General features: G+C 41.1%; 1 protein-coding gene across 4 annotated transcripts in view; it reads left to right on the forward strand.

The window, feature by feature from the left end:
- Window positions 1-18,343, forward strand: part of LOC147151060 (phospholipid-transporting ATPase ABCA1) — a 68,598-nt gene that overhangs the window by 23,908 nt on the left and 26,347 nt on the right. For all 4 annotated transcript variants that reach the window (XR_015081895.1, XM_086012882.1, XM_086012892.1 and 1 more), the window contains exons 16-32: window positions 327-548; window positions 3,210-3,414; window positions 3,608-3,724; window positions 4,123-4,294; window positions 4,871-5,002; window positions 6,123-6,262; window positions 6,677-6,814; window positions 7,784-7,938; window positions 9,455-9,539; window positions 10,157-10,359; window positions 10,498-10,549; window positions 10,666-10,728; window positions 10,858-10,890; window positions 11,957-12,096; window positions 14,301-14,428; window positions 16,605-16,703; window positions 17,196-17,385. Coding sequence is in view for 3 of the 4 variants with exons in the window: in XM_086012882.1 (XP_085869008.1) it covers window positions 327-548; window positions 3,210-3,414; window positions 3,608-3,724; window positions 4,123-4,294; window positions 4,871-5,002; window positions 6,123-6,262; window positions 6,677-6,814; window positions 7,784-7,938; window positions 9,455-9,539; window positions 10,157-10,359; window positions 10,498-10,549; window positions 10,666-10,728; window positions 10,858-10,890; window positions 11,957-12,096; window positions 14,301-14,428; window positions 16,605-16,703; window positions 17,196-17,385 (2,274 nt within the window). In the remaining variant the exon portion in view is untranslated. The remainder of the gene's footprint in view (window positions 1-326; window positions 549-3,209; window positions 3,415-3,607; window positions 3,725-4,122; window positions 4,295-4,870; window positions 5,003-6,122; window positions 6,263-6,676; window positions 6,815-7,783; window positions 7,939-9,454; window positions 9,540-10,156; window positions 10,360-10,497; window positions 10,550-10,665; window positions 10,729-10,857; window positions 10,891-11,956; window positions 12,097-14,300; window positions 14,429-16,604; window positions 16,704-17,195; window positions 17,386-18,343) is intronic.

The following is an 18,343-nucleotide window of genomic DNA, read 5'->3' on the forward strand; positions in this document are numbered from 1 at the left end:
CCAAGATAATCCTTCCAAGTTTTAATCATGCCTTCTGAAATCCAACTTTTTCAGTTCCAATAATTGATGGCCATGCAATTGACCCTATTGAGTGTGATTGTTCGAAAAATGACAAGCAACAAGTTTCGTTCTTTTTTTGTAATCATACATTTTTTGGTGGCTTAAAATCTCAAAATTCAGGCAGTGGTGTCCTCCTTTGAGTGAACTTTAAAAACCACAAATCTGAATCTTGTTTTAATCAGCCGGACAAGTGCCTCGTGTTCACCATACATTTTGATCAAGTTTTCTTCCTCCGATATCGACTCAACTCTTTCTTTGTACCCCAGTATGGCAAAGTGTTGCAGTACAGCGACCCCACAGTCATCTTTGTCTTCCTGTTGGTGTTCTGCCTGACCACCGTCACCCAGTGCTTCTTCATCAGCGTCTTCTTCTCCAAGGCCAACTTGGCGGCGGCGTGCGGCGGCCTCATCTACTTTGTCCTCTACCTGCCGCACCTCCTTTGCTACGCCTGGAGAGATGTCCTAGGTTTCGGAGCCAAGGTTGCCGTGGTAAGACTTGAGGGGTATCATTTGTTCCTAATGGATTTGCTTCTGAAAAAATATATATGTTTGGCACTGAAATAGCAAAATCATCGTGCCTTTAAGCGTTGCTTGTCAAACCCTTAAAGTTACTCTTGGCAATGGGGCCAGTCCTGTAAGATGAACCACTGATCAACTTTCAGCCTTTCTTCTGTGACCTTTATGACGGTGCCACAATCATTTGTCCTCAAGCTGTCCTTTCCGCAGGCAAAGACGTATGACTTTCCCAATCCTTACTGTCGCCAGGGAGAGATTGTCAGTGCGGGCGTGTTACGTTCCCTGCCCGTTTCAACAACTCAAATGGACATATTTCTCATAAGTCAAATGAATAGCAGCAATCAATGTTGACAGCCAGTAATATTTTTTATTGGCACCTGACGTAGCTTTCATCCTTCATCGGTAGTCATCTGTAGTGGGCTTCCTATGACTTCCTAGTCTGAATTCCTGATCATTAAGATAAACATTTGAATGGACACACTCAGGTCTCCTTGTATTTTCAAATTGAAAAACATGATTGGTCTGGTTGGTCAGGTTAGGGTTTGAAAGATAGGGTCAGAGGTGATGGTTTGGGGAACAGTTTAGTGATAGATGTTGCGATTAACATGTTTGGGCTAAAGATTTGGCGTTTGGATTCCAGATTAGTGTTCGAAGTTAGGGTTGCAGTAAGCATTTAGGGCTACACTTTGATGTTCGGGTCAAGGCCTTGGCATTACAGTTACAGATTTGAGTTAGAGGTAATGGTTGGATGTTAGGGTTGTTGTTGGTGTTCGAGACTGTTGAGTTACAAAATGAGTTTTGGGTTAACGGTTACATTTTAGGAATCAAGGTTAGGATTTAGGGTTTTTTCTTAGGGTAGGTTTAGGGATAGGTCTTTGCGTTTGGGGTTGGATATTAGTTAGCTGTCAAACTAAGAGGTTAAGGTTAGAATTTATGTTTGGTGTGGAACTCTGTAGGAATGGGTTCGTTTTTGGGATAGAATTAAGGTTTCCACTGCTTTATTCAGTCATTAATCTATCTTGATGATCTTTTAATTGCAATTAGTGGCAGTATGTAAGGGGAGGTTGACTTCCTCACCATGAGCCTTTAGCAAAAACTCTTCTACTCACTTATTACTGTACATAAGGCCTTATAGTACCCGAAAGTGCTGAGATCTTATTTTCTCCCCTGCTTCCCCAAGACAGATAGCCTTTTAGCCTGCTAATTAGCATAAGCAATGTTTCCCTGACCGCGCCGCTATCCAGATCATGCCTGTACTTTATCAGGCCGGAGGTTTTTCCTCTCTCCTCAAGTGTGGGTGATATTACAACGTGTCAAGGGATACACGTTCTCCCCTTACATTGTCCCTGATAATGAAGTCTTTAATCGGAGTGGAATTTTTTTCACCTCAATTCCAACGACCAGATGGCGGCTGTGTGCCAAACCTGAGCTCCAGGCATATTTGCATTTCTTCTTTTTCCTAGCGAGGTAGCAATCCTTTTATGTCCAAGAATACCCGCAGTGCATCTCCCTCGCAATTTCATATGGAAAGTCCAGCCCAATTATTCAAAACACCTCGGGTTGCTTTTTTTTTTTTTTCCTGAAAGTGAAACGGTTACATTCAAGAGACAAAGCTGATTGCTTTTTGGGTCAAACTTGGATTTGGTCTTGCGTATACCACAGTCCCACTAGGACAGTGTTTCTCAACCAGCCGAAAATCTCACGGCACATCACTAACAAAATAATTCACAAAAAGTGGCTATGCAGGGTCATTATGTACCTTCTAGTGCAAGAACATTTTCTTGTTTTGCCTGTTACTATACGTGGTTGGCATAAATAAGTTAACAAAACCCTTTTTTTGTTTTTTTGTGGGGCAAAATAATTGACATTGGATAATTTCCCGTGGCACATCTGATAATCCCTTACGGCACACTAATGTGCCACGGTACACTCATTGAGAATCACTGCACTAGGGTACAGGTTAATAGGGATAAATTAGTAACTTCTGTTATTGTCCCAAATTGTTCACTTTTGAGGGTACCGCCAAAGAGCCAATCCAATATACTTGCACAATCGTTCTGTTCTCTTTGAGGCTAGTACTCTTCTGTCTTGCTTGGGTTAGCGTTACTTCCTAAGTTACGGAGGATAATTATTCAGAACTTTTTTTTAAACCGTTTTTGTTATTGGTCCCAAGAGATAATCCATGGTATGGCTTAACCCTTCTGTTGTGTTTGTTCCTCATCAACAACCAAAGAAACAAACATAATAGGAGGGTTAAGGGTACAACAGCCCCAGTGACAAGCCATTGAATCCAGTCGCCCAAGCGCAGTCGGGATCGGTGACGGTTTGCCTGGGAAGCCGCAGGAAATGCTTCTTCCGGAGCACAAATGCTGCGAGCAAATGAGGCGTGAGGCGGCAGCTGGCAAGCAACACGATGATGCAGAGCGATAGGCGGCGGCGGCTAATGTTTCATGGGCAAAAGCGTCACTGGCAATTTCCCCTCCGTGTAGGATTTATGATTTGTTTTGAATGGGTATGCAAAAGCATTTTTTATGGGTGTTCCCGAACGCGACGCGGCATCAAACAAGCTGTGTACCTGTGTGCTTTGCTCCCTGTAAACAGTCACGCAAGCTCTGACTTCCCGTTTCCCCTCAGAGTTTATTGTCCTGCGTAGCATTTGGCTTCGGCTGCGAGAGCTTCTCCAAATACGAGGAGCAAGGCGTCGGCATCCAGTGGTCCAACATGGGCCAAAGTCCTGACGAGGGCGAGCGCTACACCTTTGTGGTATCCATCGCCATGATGCTGTTGGACGCCGCCCTCTACTGGACGCTCACTTGGTACATCGAGAACGTCTTCCCGGGTATACGACTTCAAATGAAATATTACACCTGCCAACATGAAAACGCCATTGAATTTCCAGTACACATTAAAAATAATGAAATGGAGGGTTTTTAAACGAAAAACAATTATGTCACCTTTTCCTTGTTATTTTTAATTGCAACCAAAGCATTATTAAAAATGTTGCATGATTTGTTATCCGCACTTGATCCCAGGCCAGTATGGGATCCCCAGGCCGTGGTACTTCCCATTCACGGCATCCTACTGGTGTGGCAGCCCCTCTGTGCCTGGCGACCACTTGCAAAAGGACGCTGCCGGCGGCTTGCACAATGGTAACATGTAATCACACGCACATGCACACACACGCCGGCTGCTATAGCACATTTGAAGTGTAAGACGTGCAGGTGACTAACATAAGCACCTTCCTCGTTGAGTCAGGTGATGATGGCACTTTTGTTCCAATTAACATTCCAATTTATTTTTGGTCCCGTCTTTCTCACCAGCATCCAATTAAGCTTTTCCACTGTGTTATTTTGCCCAGTAGTCACCTATAGACTTTATTTTTTGTCATATTTTACATTTGCTCTAGAAAAGGACAACTTTTCCTCACAATATGACAAGTTTTCTCTCATAATAATCATAAAAAAGCTTGTGATAATATTTGGACTTTATTTACTCAATATTTGACTGTCGTTATTGTATCCATCTCATTCTTCTGTCTCTTCTCAAGAATACGTGGAAAAATCGGACCCCAGTCTAAAAGTCGGAGTGTCCATACGCAACCTGGTCAAAATCTACAAGACTGGAAACAAGCTGGCTGTGGACGGGCTGAGTATCAACTTTTACGAGAACCACATCACCTCCTTCCTGGGCCACAACGGAGCCGGAAAAACCACCACCATGCAAGTTCCTAAGGGCCTTCTGATGCGTTCCATTTAGAGACAGAGAATTTGATAAAAAAAAAAAAAGAAAATGACATAATGCTCTCCTGGCTTTAAGGGTAGGACGACACAACAGCGCTCCCGACTTTAGTGGTAGAAACACGGTTACGCGCTCTCGGCCTTAATGGGTTAAAGGGAAGTTATTTCAGGTTCTGCCTATTTTTTGTAATGGAAAAACTGAGCCCTCTTATTTGAGGGAGGTATTTGTTTCCTGGATGATGCACACAGTGTGGCACAGTGTCTATTAGCGGGACATAATTACAGTTTGTGCTATTTTTTTATGTGAGACGGGATACTTTTTACTCAAGTGAGGTGTTTATTTTACATGATGATGCATGCATCCAGTAAATAAATGCCTCACTTTTTTTCTTTTTTACTTTTTTACGGGAACTAATAGGCAGAAAGTGTAATATGCATGTGACAACAATTACTTGATTATGTTTTTTTTTTTTTTGGGTGATAATAAGAAAAGTGAGGCTTGTTATTTGAAAGAGCCGTTTATTTTTTTCCCACTACTAAACTCGCCCTTCTATGCAGGTCAATTCTGACAGGCCTCTTTCCACCCACGTCGGGCACAGCTCTCATCAACGGCTACGACATCCGAACGGACGTGGATGGCGCGCGGCGACACCTGGGCATGTGCCCCCAGCACAACGTCCTCTTCAACGAGTAAGAGCAAACTGACACTACCAATCAACACTTGACTCATTTTAGTTTTGGAGAAGGGTTAAGACATTTTTTTCCTTAGAGTATTGCATCTTTGTTCCTATAATTTGGATAATACTTTGACTTTATCTTAGTAATATTTTACATGTTATTTATATAATATTTAATTTTAATTTTTTTTTAAATACTAATTTATTACTTTACTCTGGAAAAATGATGTACTTACTCACAAAAGTATGACTTTATTCTGCAAATAGTTTGACTTTATTCATGTAATATTATAATATAACATGACAAATAAATGACAAATGAAATGATAAATGACAACTTTTCATTCCGATATCATGACTTCATTCACATATTTGTTTTACTTTACTATGGGAAATTTACAACATTTTTCTTATTGATATTACACCTTTAAAGTATTAACACTTTGACCTCAATATTATGACTTTACTCCGGGGAACATGTCTGGGCGGTACCCCTTTCTAATTTTGCCTTCATTTTTGTAATTTCTGATTTACTAATATAATTCTGAATGCAGCTGTACTCTCAGAAAATACAATTACAATTAAACTGGTCAACAGCAAATTTTATTCAGACATGGCTTTATCTGTTCCGGGATGTATTTTTGACACTGATTTAAAAAATGTCTTTTTTAGTACATTAGGTTTTTGAGATATTTTATTTTTTGTTTTGAAGTTTGACCTATAAAATCTTGCACAGTATAAATTTTGCCATGTGTTGTAACTTATATCTATGACATTTTAGGGAAAAAAAACTGCTAAACGCAAACCTTGATTCATAAATATTACGAAATGTATTATACTGTGTGAAAATCTGACGTGTAAAAGGAAAAATGAGAGCAGATTTGGAATCAGCTGAAAAAGAATAATCGGGAAAAGCGTCTCTAAAAAAAATGTAGTTAAAAATGTGTGAACGGGCATCTTTAGACTTAATATTTTACTTCATCAATAACTTAATATTTCACATTGATTCTCGGAAATAACACCTTTTTACACAATATTACGACTTTCCGAAAAATTCCTCTTCATATTTTATTAGTGCTTTATTTTCATCATAGTTTCAACTTTCGTACTATTTTGCTATTTTCCATTCGCAGGCTGACGGTGGAAGAGCACATCTACTTCTACGGCCGTCTGAAGGGACGGAGTCGTGCCGAGGTGGACGCCGAGATGGAGCAGATGATCCAGGATGTCGGCCTGTCGCACAAGAGACGCGACCTAGCCAAGAACCTGTCAGGTGGGCTGCTAACCAAAACAGCAGCACTTTCCTACTCTGTCTTTACGAGTGTGAAGTCGGAATTGGACCAGGGAAGGTTGCCCTTTGACTTGAATAATGTTTATGTAACTAATGTCAAAATATTTGCAGACGGATTTACATACTGAAAATAGTCAAATTACATTCTTTAATTCAGTTAGTTTTGTATGAGCTGGGTCACTGAATTGGTTAAAAGCAGTGGTAGGTGCTGGACAGGCTGAAATTTGACTTCTGAGGTTGATTTGCCATGATGAGCGGTAACTGAAATAACTCGCAGCAGGCGATGGAGGACCACCTTTATTATTATGAAAGGAAACTTGCTGTTGACATGCTCATACACACACACACACACACACACACACACACACACACTGACATGCAGATGAATGTTTCCAGGCGGCATGCAGAGGAAGCTGTCGGTGGCCATCGCCTTTGTCGGAGGATCAAAAGTCGTCATCTTGGACGAGCCCACAGCGGGGGTGGACCCCTACGCCCGCAGGGGGATCTGGGAGCTGCTCCTCAAATACAAACAAGGTACGCCGTCAGAAGCCGCAACGCCCAAGGCCTTTGAACTTCGCCATTCGGAGTCGCAACAGTAAAGCTTGTCGAAAAAGGCATCGCAGCACGTCTTCGTAGTGAAAGCTTGCATGTGTGCAAGACTATGGTTGAAATTGATCAATTTCCGCTCTTTTTCATTTTTTTTTAAGTGCTGGAGTAGAGAGGAATCACAATGAGCGCAATGGCAAAGGTGGAGAGGCATTCGCGGGAGTTTCTCATGACACCTTAGCATGCCACACGTGCTCATTAGCACGTACGGGAGGGAGCATGTCGTTTGCCAAATGAATCATGGCCGCACTTTAACCAAAAAAAAAAATACAAATCCGAATCGTATAAATAATAAGGTCTCATTTGTCTTGGAGAAAGGTTAATTACGACTTCTTTATAAAATACTTCTTTATCCTCATACGATGAGGACTTTTCTTGAAAAAATACAACTTAATTCTTGCACAATTAGAATAGCTCTTGTAAACTTTGGGGGGTTTTTTTGGGTCAGCAAAATATGACTTTTTTTTTTTACAAATGAGTGGTCCTGAAATACTTGACAAGTTTCACTTTTGCTGTATAAATTCAATATTTTCCTGTAAAATGATCATCTTTTGTCCTGAAAAAATATGACTTTATTCTAGTACAATTAAATTTGCTCTTAAAATATATGTTATTTTTATACGATTTTTTTTCACTGAAAAAAAAAAAAATCACGCAATATCACATCAGTCCGTTCAAATTGACCACTCTTCCCCTCCAATGCTAATAATGTGATTTTGCTCGCTCATTTTGATGCCTCTCTGTTCCCCCCCAAAAGAACAAGAGCTAAAAATAAACTGGCCTGTTGCATGGTAACCCCGGTCTCGATCAGGATTTTAATTCACACCCACACATGCCGCGCTGCTTTGTTGCCATGGCGATTAGCGGCTAAAAGTACAACCCCCCCCATCTCCTCAGGCCGCACCATCATCCTGTCCACGCACCACATGGACGAGGCGGACATCTTAGGCGACCGCATCGCCATCATCGCCCACGGCAGGATACGATGTTGCGGCTCATCCCTGTTCCTGAAGAAACGCTTCGGCACAGGCTATTACCTCACGCTGGTCAAGGTACGCGCACTTGATAGCAGCCTTTGTCAAAAATTGTATGCCCAGAGGCCCATCTGAAGCTCGCTTTGAACTCAAATTTTGGGTGAAGTGGAAAAAGTGTCATATAAAAGGAGCAATTAAGCTGCTGTAAACTACAATCCACGCACAGATGCTCACACACAGACAAATCGACCAATCTACTGTATATGCGAGTAAGAGTCAGACAATACAACTTTCTTATTATGATATGTGTGTCCATGGTAAGAATACGACGCCACTCTTGTCCAACTACAACTTTGAAACATTCCTAAACATTTCTTCACATATGATCAAGACTTACGAAGACTTCTTAACATTGTTCCCGAGAGGAAAAAAAGTTTTTCACATATGACTTTTTTTTTCTCGAGAAACTACGACTACAGTTTGGAATGATTATAGCGTTATTCTTTTGACAGTTTTTTTAAGGAACTTTATAATATAATAACACGTGTGTCCCCCCCCCCAAAAAAACTCGAAAAATGTCTAATTTCATGTGATTTCGTTTTTTGATTTACTTCCAGATTTGTTTTATTTTCTTGTATAATTGTGATATTTCTGTCTTGAAAAAATGTGGATCCCATGGCTTAGGGTGCTGAATACTTGAAAGAAATGCCATGGAATATAAAGCCAATGGGGTTCTGAGTTCATTAGACTCAGGTTAATTAGTGGAGCCCAGAGTTCAATGCAAACATGCTGCATCAGCATTTAGTTGTTATGCTGCATGCAAATGGAATAAGCTGCCAACTGAATTGAAGTGTAAAAAAAAACATAAAGTGCTTTTAAATCCAGGTTAAAAACTATGCTTTCCCCCCCCTCCCAAATACCTGTGATTAAGGTCTCTTTGAGCATTTCTATAATCAAGTTTTCCAAAATCATGGTCTTGTGCCCCTAAGGTGTGGTTGTGAGTGAGAATGTTTGTTTTTCTCTGTGCGCCCTGCGATTGGCTGGCAACCAATTCAGGGTGTCCCCTGCCTACTACCCCAAAGACAGCTGGGTTAGGCTCCAGCATGCCCACGAGCGGCCCTTGTGAGGATAAGCGGTTTGGATAATGGATGGATGTTCTTGTGCTGTATTTAAGTAATTTGAGTAAAGTACTTATTTCTGTACTTTGCTTTTAAATGTCTTCAATTCCTCTGTTTTTTAAAATGTCTTTAATTTGTTTGGGTTTTAATGTATTGTTTTGCAATTAGTAACTTTCTGAAGCTCATTGAGTTAACTTGCGTCTGAAGTGCGCTAAATAAATAAAGCTGCCTTGCCTTGCCGGAAAAGACAACTTGAACAAATGTTTGAATGCTTCTTTGACCTGTTGATCGTCACCACCATCAATTGAGATCAAAGCAAATGTATTTGGCCCCCTTCTGCATTAATTAGCGCCATTAAATGGAAAATGCCGCTGCTGTTATTCAGTTAGCACGAGGCCGGAGTTGCTGAGGAGTCACTGTTCATCATTATAAGTGGCCGAGGCTATTTGCTTCTAATCCAATCGCATCTTTGGCAGGAGCGGGAACGTCCTTCAACGGGAAGCAGCGCCCACAACCACGCCGCCATTGGGAGTGGAACCTACAGCGGAGTCCATCCTACAGGTACAAGATCAATGTCATGTATAAAATCAAGCTCATTCCTCACAATGTAAACGTCGTGGACATCTTGCTTTCCTGAAAAAAAAAGAGATTTTGTTGTCAGATTATAATTTTGGTCAAACGTTTTTTTTTTTTTTACTTCTTTAACAAAAAAAAAACTTCTATTCTTGAGCAAAACTCAACTTAATCATCGTAAGATCCTAACTTGTTTTCCTCTCAAAATAGTTTTTTTTTTTTTCATTAAATTTCACTTAAAAAAAGAACTTAATCTTTAAGTATCTGTCTTGTTCTCACGAAAATACTGGATAGAATTTTAGTCTCTTCGGATTGCGCAGTACTCAACTGCTGTAGACTCAACTCAACGTTATTTATAGAACACTTTAAAGGACAATCGCAGGTCCACATAAATAAAATCAAACACAAAACAATTAAACCTAAAAAAAACAATAACAAAGTTGAAAAATTAAAACACGAAAAAAAGGGCAGAGTCTCATGCTCAGTTGATAGCCAAGGTATAAAAATAAAAGGTGAAAACGTTTGTCCAACTTTTGTCCTGGAAAAATTTTGATTTCCAATGTGTAAGTGTGTACATATATATATATATTTTTTAATCTGGTCAGATTTGACAGGACTGGATCAGCTGGTGCATCGCCACGTCCCTCAGGCACTCTTCTTGGAGCGTATCGGCCAGGAGCTCACCTACGTCTTGCCCTATGACGGCGCTCACGATGGCACATTTGGCCGGCTCTTCAGCGAGCTGGACCTGGCTATGACCGACCTGGGTTTGACCAGCTACGGCATCTCTGACACCACACTGGAAGAGGTATGGCAAGCAAGAGTACAAAACATTCCTTTCAAAATTAGTTTCACAAAAAAAAAAATAAATAAAAAAATAAAGGTAGCAGCCTGAGTACAGATAAGGCTATGGCCGTTTACACGCATAAAAACGTTCTTTTCACAGATTTTTTTGAAGGTAGCTGAAGACACAGGAGTGGACGCAGCAGACATTTCAAGTAAATCCCTTTACATGCAATAATCCGACGACTTTTTAAATGTACTTTTTTAATGTTATTTATAACCATAAATTGGGTCAGGCCAAAACAGCATCTTTTATTTTTAATTCCCACAGCGACAAAGCGGAATAGCTTCTCGGCCGCAGCTGTCCATCCCGAAGCGGAAAAGGAGGCGAACGGCAAGTCTCATTGCATCTATTTCAGATTATGACGCAAAACAAAAAAATGAAAAAGAAAGTGCAGCGGAAGCATTTAATAATGCAGCTAGGTCACTTGGCATGCTTTTGCTTTTCTGTGCTTCCGTGCAGGTGACATCGAAATGTTTGCCAGTCAAGTGGAAGGTAAGTTTGTTCCTCCAAAAATGCTTGATAAGTTTAAAATGCTAACATGCTACCAATTGCTGTGCTGACAAAAAGGAAATTAATAACCAGTGGTGAAAGTTCTGGTGTACATCAAGAAAACTGCATCTTGCCGTGGATTCTTGTAAGAATTGATGAAATACTAACAAATGCTAGCAATTAGTGTGCATGTTTTTAAAGGTAGGGATTTTTGAGGAATGTATTTTCAACATTTTTGGGGGATTGAGTTCATTATTATTATTTTTTAGGGGATTGTCATGACAAAATTCACAGCAGTGATGAAAGAGATTTTTTTTCCATAAATTGGTAATAATAATAATAATATAAATTGTCAATTGGAGTTAATTTGTATAGTCTTTAATCACAAAATAGTCTCCAAGGGCTCAGGACTTTGTGTATTGATTCACATATGAAGTGCAACAGACTGAAAACTGAGTAGCAATGGTTCTAGGACAGAGCTCTGAGGCACACCATTGCTTCTAAATTCTCCCATTTGGCTAAAAACTCCCCTTGTCAGCATATATGTTTATGTCAGGAGAAATTATGACCCCTAGGATAACAATAATTATATATATATATATATATATATATATATATATATATATATATATATATATATATATATATATATATATATATATATATATATATATATATATAGTAGTCATCATAATAATCATTTTTATGTGATAAGTAAAAACTAAAAGGTACGTTAAAAAGAAAGCTTTCACCTGTCATATAAAATGGGGATTTTGTTGGAAATTTTAATTTGAATTATCAAGAGAACTTCTACAAAGTAAATGTCCTTTTACAAAGTGTGAAATAGCAAAAGAATTCATGAAAATGAAATATTTTTTCCAATGTGTGGATTGTCATTTAAAGGAAAAGTATGGAAGTCCAAAAATGCACACCACAAAAAAATCTAAATTTAGTAGAAGGAGCAGGTGGTACGTTTGACACAGCACAGCACCTGAGCAGGTCATTACGCTCCGCATGCTTGTGGTCGTGGGCGTGATAAACAACCGATGGGGGTCCGTGTCCACATCAGGTTTACAGAGGGACGCCGGTGTCGGTGGTAGGGGCTCGATGGTCATTGGTGGATGGGAGCTGATCAGGAGGCAATTTCTGGCTCTCTTCATCAAGCGCTTCCACCACGCCCAGAGGAGCCGCAAGGGACTCATTGCCCAGGTAATGGCCTCCGTCTGTCATATTGACGAAATGAAGGGGAACACGAGAGGGATGCTTGGGAGGATCTTGTGAGTGTTGTGTGGAAAAGATGGCCTGTGTGACGGAGTAAGCCTACAGCATCCATAAGCCAAAATCACAGACTTGTAGAGCCCCCAAACCGATGCTGTCCGAGTATGTGCACACGAAATATTAGCATTGCGATATATTGCATCGGAGTCAATAAACCAGCGTCAGATTTATATCGACAGAGATGATCCTGATGTTGTTCAAAGCCAATGTATAAGCATTTTAGAGAGTAAGAACATTTAATCATCTTTAAATGTGGTCATTCTTTTGCTGAATTGGAAATAATCAGCAGGTGTGATTGATGTAGTTCACGGCAATGTATTCATATGGTCATTGTGTCCCCATGATTGCTTCGATCCCGCCCACCTCATGTCGGTGATTGGCAGTCAAAAGGCAAACTTTTTTTTTTTCTTTGATGTCGCGTGCTAATCATGTGTTTTCATTATTCACATATTAAATACAACCACGCCATAATTGCACAGATGACAGGCCACAATTAGCCTATTAAGTGGACCTCTGTATTGTTTCCCTTCTCTATAATTTGCAAAGTCAGAACCAATAAACAGCACACATTTCCAAAGTGTCAGAATTCATTTCATGAGGAGCGGTTACCAGCAATTATTTCAAATGTTGTGAGAATTGCAGCAAACCATCAGATCTCATTAATTCTGACAGCTGCCATGTTACGGTTTAATCATAAAATAATCATAGGGTATGAAGAGCAGTTTTGCCAAATACCCCAATGTAACAAAAAACAAGTTGGGTGAAAGCATAGGTTTAGAGTGGATGGCGAGCTGTGAATTTATAGTACTAGCTACATAAAAGTGCAACTTTATGTGTTGATTAATGTTTAAAGTATAAAAGAGGATGAAACGTAAATTGCATTGGTTCTAGGACAGACCCCTGAGGTACACTGTTGCTTCAAAATGGCCCAAAACTCCCTTTCTTACATTTCTTCCATGATGAGACCTTATGGCCCGTGCCACACAAAAGCTTTTTTTTAATGTTCTATGCAAGATGGCGACTGACCAAGTCTTGATACTCACAATTACATACTGTAGTCATAGCACCATCTGCGCAAAAGTGCAATTTTGTGTATGGATTTACATATGAAGCATAAAAAAGTGAAAACTAAGTCGCAGTGGTTCTAGGACAGAGCCCTGAGGCACACTCTGGCTTCTAAATTCTTTCATTTGGCAAAAAAAAAAATCCCTTTTGTCAGCAGGTATCTTTGTTTCATGAGGTGACATTATGGCCCCAAAACACAAAAGCTGTAATTAACGTTCCACACAAGTTGGCGAATCGATGCTCACAGTTGCATATTTATCACGGAAATACACTTGAGTGTGATGAGCCACGTCATAAAAGTAATCCGTTTTTGTGTTTAAAGCCATTGCGGGTCCAGCCAAGCCCCCCTCGTCTTGAAATCCCCGATAAACTCATGCATTGTTCATGGCGAGTGCTTTGGCTTTTTACGAAGCCTTAATGACTTTGTTTTTCGCTGCGCTCTCAATAGGAGAAGTACCAGCTGTCACCTGCAATTACTGTCAAATAAGAGAATACAGGAGAACAAGAGCGAACCAAAGACAAAGAGAGGAGCGTCTGTCATTAAGCTTTTCAGTCTTATCACTCGCTCTTTATCTTGCTTCTTTGCGGCGCCATGAGTTTTCGGATTTCCAGTGGTGGAAATTTGCAAACTTGCGTGCCAGGCCAATTAATCATGCCTACCACGGCTCCCCCCCCCCTCCCCCAACACCTTTACTCCCCCAAACATACAAGTGATTAAGCTTTAAAGATATCTGACCTTTAAGATGGCTCTTAACAATAGAATGAGGAAAAACGAATTATGTCTGAGAGAATTGGATTTTTTTTTTTTTTTTTTTTTTTTTTTTTTAAAGAAACAAAAAGTACCCAAAAATGAATACAAGAAACTCAAGATCAAGCAACCTGATGTACCGAAGCATTTTCTCACAAGATTTATTATCGATGCACAAACAATACTGATGCTGTCCAAGATGTGAAGTTTAGGGGCGGGACAAAAAAAAAAATTTAATCTCAGTCCAGTGTTGATACACGAGCATGTAATTTATCCAGATCGGTGATCCTGAATATCTTGAACAATTGCTGGTGTGTTTTAGGTGGTGTTGCCTGCTGTTTTCGTGTGCCTCTCCCTGATCTTCTCACTCATCGTTCCGCCGTTCGCGGAATATCCTAGTCTGGAACTGCAACCCTGGATGTATGGCTTGCCTCAGACCACCTTCTTCAGGTAAGCACAATTTCCTCACTGGTTCATTCACAGCATCTCTATCAGCAGTCTCGTAATAAGTGACAAGGCCTTGGGAGACATATGTTGACATCTCAATCAGTTCACAGTTCCAACACTGTATGTGCGTAATCCTTCGAGGACTGGATTAGCATATTGCTGTCGCCTCATTGCTCACTCCTCTCTGGGGTGCAACCCCAAAGGATTTAGACATTACCCAGTGTCAATCACTTGTTTAAAAGAATACCTTCTTATCTAAAAGATAATCTATCCAACCCTTCAGGTATTTTATTTCCCCTGATGTTACCTTAACACAATTAATTGTGGCCTGGGCTCATATTATATGATACAATTTTAGCTCTCTGGCACAGTAAGAGCCTGTTCTTTTCTATTGTGCTGAGCCCAGAAGTTGCTAAACAAGACAGCGGCGCCGACGCATGTCAGATTAATAGACACTGACGCGATCACGCCGCAACGTTGTGTGCGTCCATGTTTATGGTCTACAATTTATTTGTTCCACCCAGTCGGCCTTGGTTCTTGCCTTGCTGATGCATTTCTTCATAACAGTCCCTTTGATGTTTTTATTTGTTTATAACAACAGCAGATGTAACTCTAACATTTTTTTCCCTTTTCTCTTTTTGTCTTCTACATGGGAGTCTGGATAGAATAACTTTTTCCATAGTTGTAATTTTCAAACTACATTTCATTGACCTTCGCTCTGACCAATTACCGGATATTGTCTTTTCGCTCGAGTGACCTTGAAACTGCCCATTTAAAAATGACTACACGCACCACGTCTCTCCACGGAGGTGTGCCTCATAAACCGTCCCGTTTACCTCACACTGATGAGTGATTATGATGGAAAAGGGTTCTGAACCCACCTAGCCTCTGTTAGTATGTTAGCCTTGTGCTTTCCTAAAGCTTCCCTCTAATAGCTCAGCTCTTGCTTGGTGCCCGGATTCATTAGTTCCGCCTTTTCGGTGTATATACGCAATGCTTGAGCCTGCTTTTTATTACCTTGGAACACTGTGGTAACCCAGCCATTGTTAATTGCAGAACAGATGGCTGCACATAATCCATTTTTACAACGGGACCACTTCGATTACGCTCACTGGTGGCTAAGGAAACGGCCGTACGACCTTCATGGAGATGCCTCGAAATGAGACAATGAGCACTATAATAATCCACACGGCCGACTTGCTTGTGGTCATTGTTGGCCGAAAGCCATATCTGTGGTCTTTATGGACCTGCAATATGTGCTTAGAGTGTGTGCTCTCGTGCCAACACAAGGGCCAAGAATTGTATGCATAATGAGCATTTCTATCATGACGGATTTGCATTTGATGGATTTCCCCGATGGAACTAATCTGGGAAATTTCAATTCTTTAAAGTACTCCGGCTCCCAGGTTTCATATCTACAATAACCAATAACAACCAAGACCATGAGGAAATCCTTTGGTGCCCAGATCATTCTGAAAACCTATTGAGGAGACTTTTTGTCACCGGGAAAAACTGAAAGTCCAGGTCTTTATAATTCTGGTGCATCCATGTTTTTTTTTATCTTATATGGACTCCTTTGGCACCAAGTCCCAGACGAGAATTCTTAGGAACACAGATCACTCTTAAAAATCCCAACAAGGAGACGATTGCTTATATAGGGCATGCATTTAATTTTTCGGACAGATAGTCACAACCCAGAGGTTGTCCTGGGAAAAAAATGGTCTGGACAGACAGACAGATATCATTGGCCTGGGTGGTCACTGGAGAAAACTGAAAGCCCAAGTCTTTAGAGTCCTGGCACTCAGAGGTTTTATGACTGTGAGTCCTTGGACTGGATGGACTCCTTTGCAACCAAGTCTCAGAGAAAACCCTTGGTACTCTGAAACACCAACTTGGCGATGGGTGGTCACTGGGGAAAACTGAGAGTCCATGTGTATAGTCATGTTGCTCTCTGGTTTTATGGATGCAAGACCTTAATCTGGACACCTTTGGTCCCAAGTCCATGAGGAAATCACATCACTAAGTACCTAAATCTTTCTGCAACTCCAAATGTGATATTATTCCCACAGTCCAGAGCTCGGACTCGACACCTTTCCTACCAACACCAACTAGGAGACTATGGCTTCTAGGTGGGATACTTTTCCAGATGTTATATTGATTAAGCCTCCATTCCTTGCAGTAACGATGCACCAGGAAATGCAGAGGTGTCCGAAGTGGTGGAAACACTGGTGAACAATCCCGGTTTCGGAACACGTTGCATGGATGGCGACCCAATCCCGTGAGTGTTTTTCTTGAGCCCCGTTGACGGTTAATATCAGCGATATATAACATCCAACATCAGCGTGGCTCTGTGGCAGCAACAGCTGTAAAAAGCTACTCCCGCCTCAAGCCCTGGCAATGGGGAAATAATGAGCCAATAAACCGGAAATTGATTGCAAAGCCAAAATGCTGCAGAAAGAAATGAACTACTATGCCGGTTCATGTATCATACTCGCAGTTTATCATTTGAATTCTTGCATAACATCAAATTCTAAACTGTACGAGACACAGTGTGCATGAACATTTTGGTAGTATTTCAAATTGTACAACTTTAATGGCATAAATTACCAAAATTTGTATTTCTGTCCTGGCTGCTCAGTACCAAAGTCATCGGGCTTCATCTTGCAGTATACCAGCCACCAAAATTAATGATCTCTGAAATGATGCACTTAAAAAAAAACCATTGTTGTTAAAAGTTGTGACTTAGATACATCTTAACATTTCCCTTCAGGGGGCTACCTTGTGTCTCCCGCCTCTCCCATTGGCTCACGCCATCTGTGGACCAGTCGGTGGCCGACGTTTTCCTGGAGGGCAACTGGAGCATGTCCAACCCCTCCCCTTCTTGCCAGTGCAGCACTCCTCAACGCAAAATCATGCTGCCCGACTGTCCGCCCGCTGCAGGGGGGCTCCCGCCTCCTCAGGTAGGTTGATTTGAGGGTCATGATTCATCATTTGTCGCATTAGATTATATATACAATGTACATACAATTTGGTGGCTGGAATAATAATTAGAATACTCAAAAGTAATGCTGCAAACAACATCCAATGTGCCTTGGTCTGCTCCACGCTGATTGATAATTGAACTGACTGAAGACTTGGACTGATTCCCCCCCGAGACGGTCAATGAGGAGGAATAGATTAGGGGGAGCAGTGTGGGTATGACCGAATGTACTTCATTGACAGAGACCACCCACACAAAGCCAAGCGCATCGCCAGGATGATTTCTCTTTGACCCCCCCCCCCTACCCCCGACTTTTTCAAAAGCGTCCCCTGTTGAATAAATCATGATAAAGTGTGCCCGCTTCTTTACTGGCTCCTTTAATCCCACGGTACGTCCTTGAGAAACTCAAGAGAAGACAAGAAAAAAGCACAGACACCGCGGGAGGTGTGAAATCATCGTTTCCATGGAAATGGCAGGCAGCTCTAAGCCCACCATCAATTGCCAGGTATTGACTCTGCCGTTGTAGATGAAGAGCCGGTGACAGAATTTGTTTGCAAATTGCTGAGCCGAGTCTGAGCGTGCCGTCTGTGTGAAGTTCTCGGAGGGCTGTCGTGGTTTTTCCTGGCTCAAACTAAGGCAGAAGTCCGTGGTGTCTATCACGTTGCGACTGCACAAACTAATAATACGTACAAAAATGCGAACATAATAATTGCAGGTGACTGTACCATGTGCATCATCTGGACCAGTCCAGAATTATTCCAATACTTTTTTTTGTGTACATAGCACTTTTCACACATAAAAATGCAACTCAAAGTGCTGTACAATAAAAACATCAAAATGCAATATAAAAAGAAGACCCGCTCAACACCCACCCCCCCAACATACACAGACAGACATCCAGAAGCACACCTGCACTCACACACATACGCAAAACACAC

The sequence above is a fragment of the Filicampus tigris genome, chromosome 2 (assembly GCF_054856515.1).
Source record: "Filicampus tigris isolate MCC_2025a chromosome 2, RoL_Ftig_1.0, whole genome shotgun sequence".
Classification (NCBI taxonomy): Eukaryota; Metazoa; Chordata; class Actinopteri; order Syngnathiformes; family Syngnathidae; genus Filicampus; species Filicampus tigris.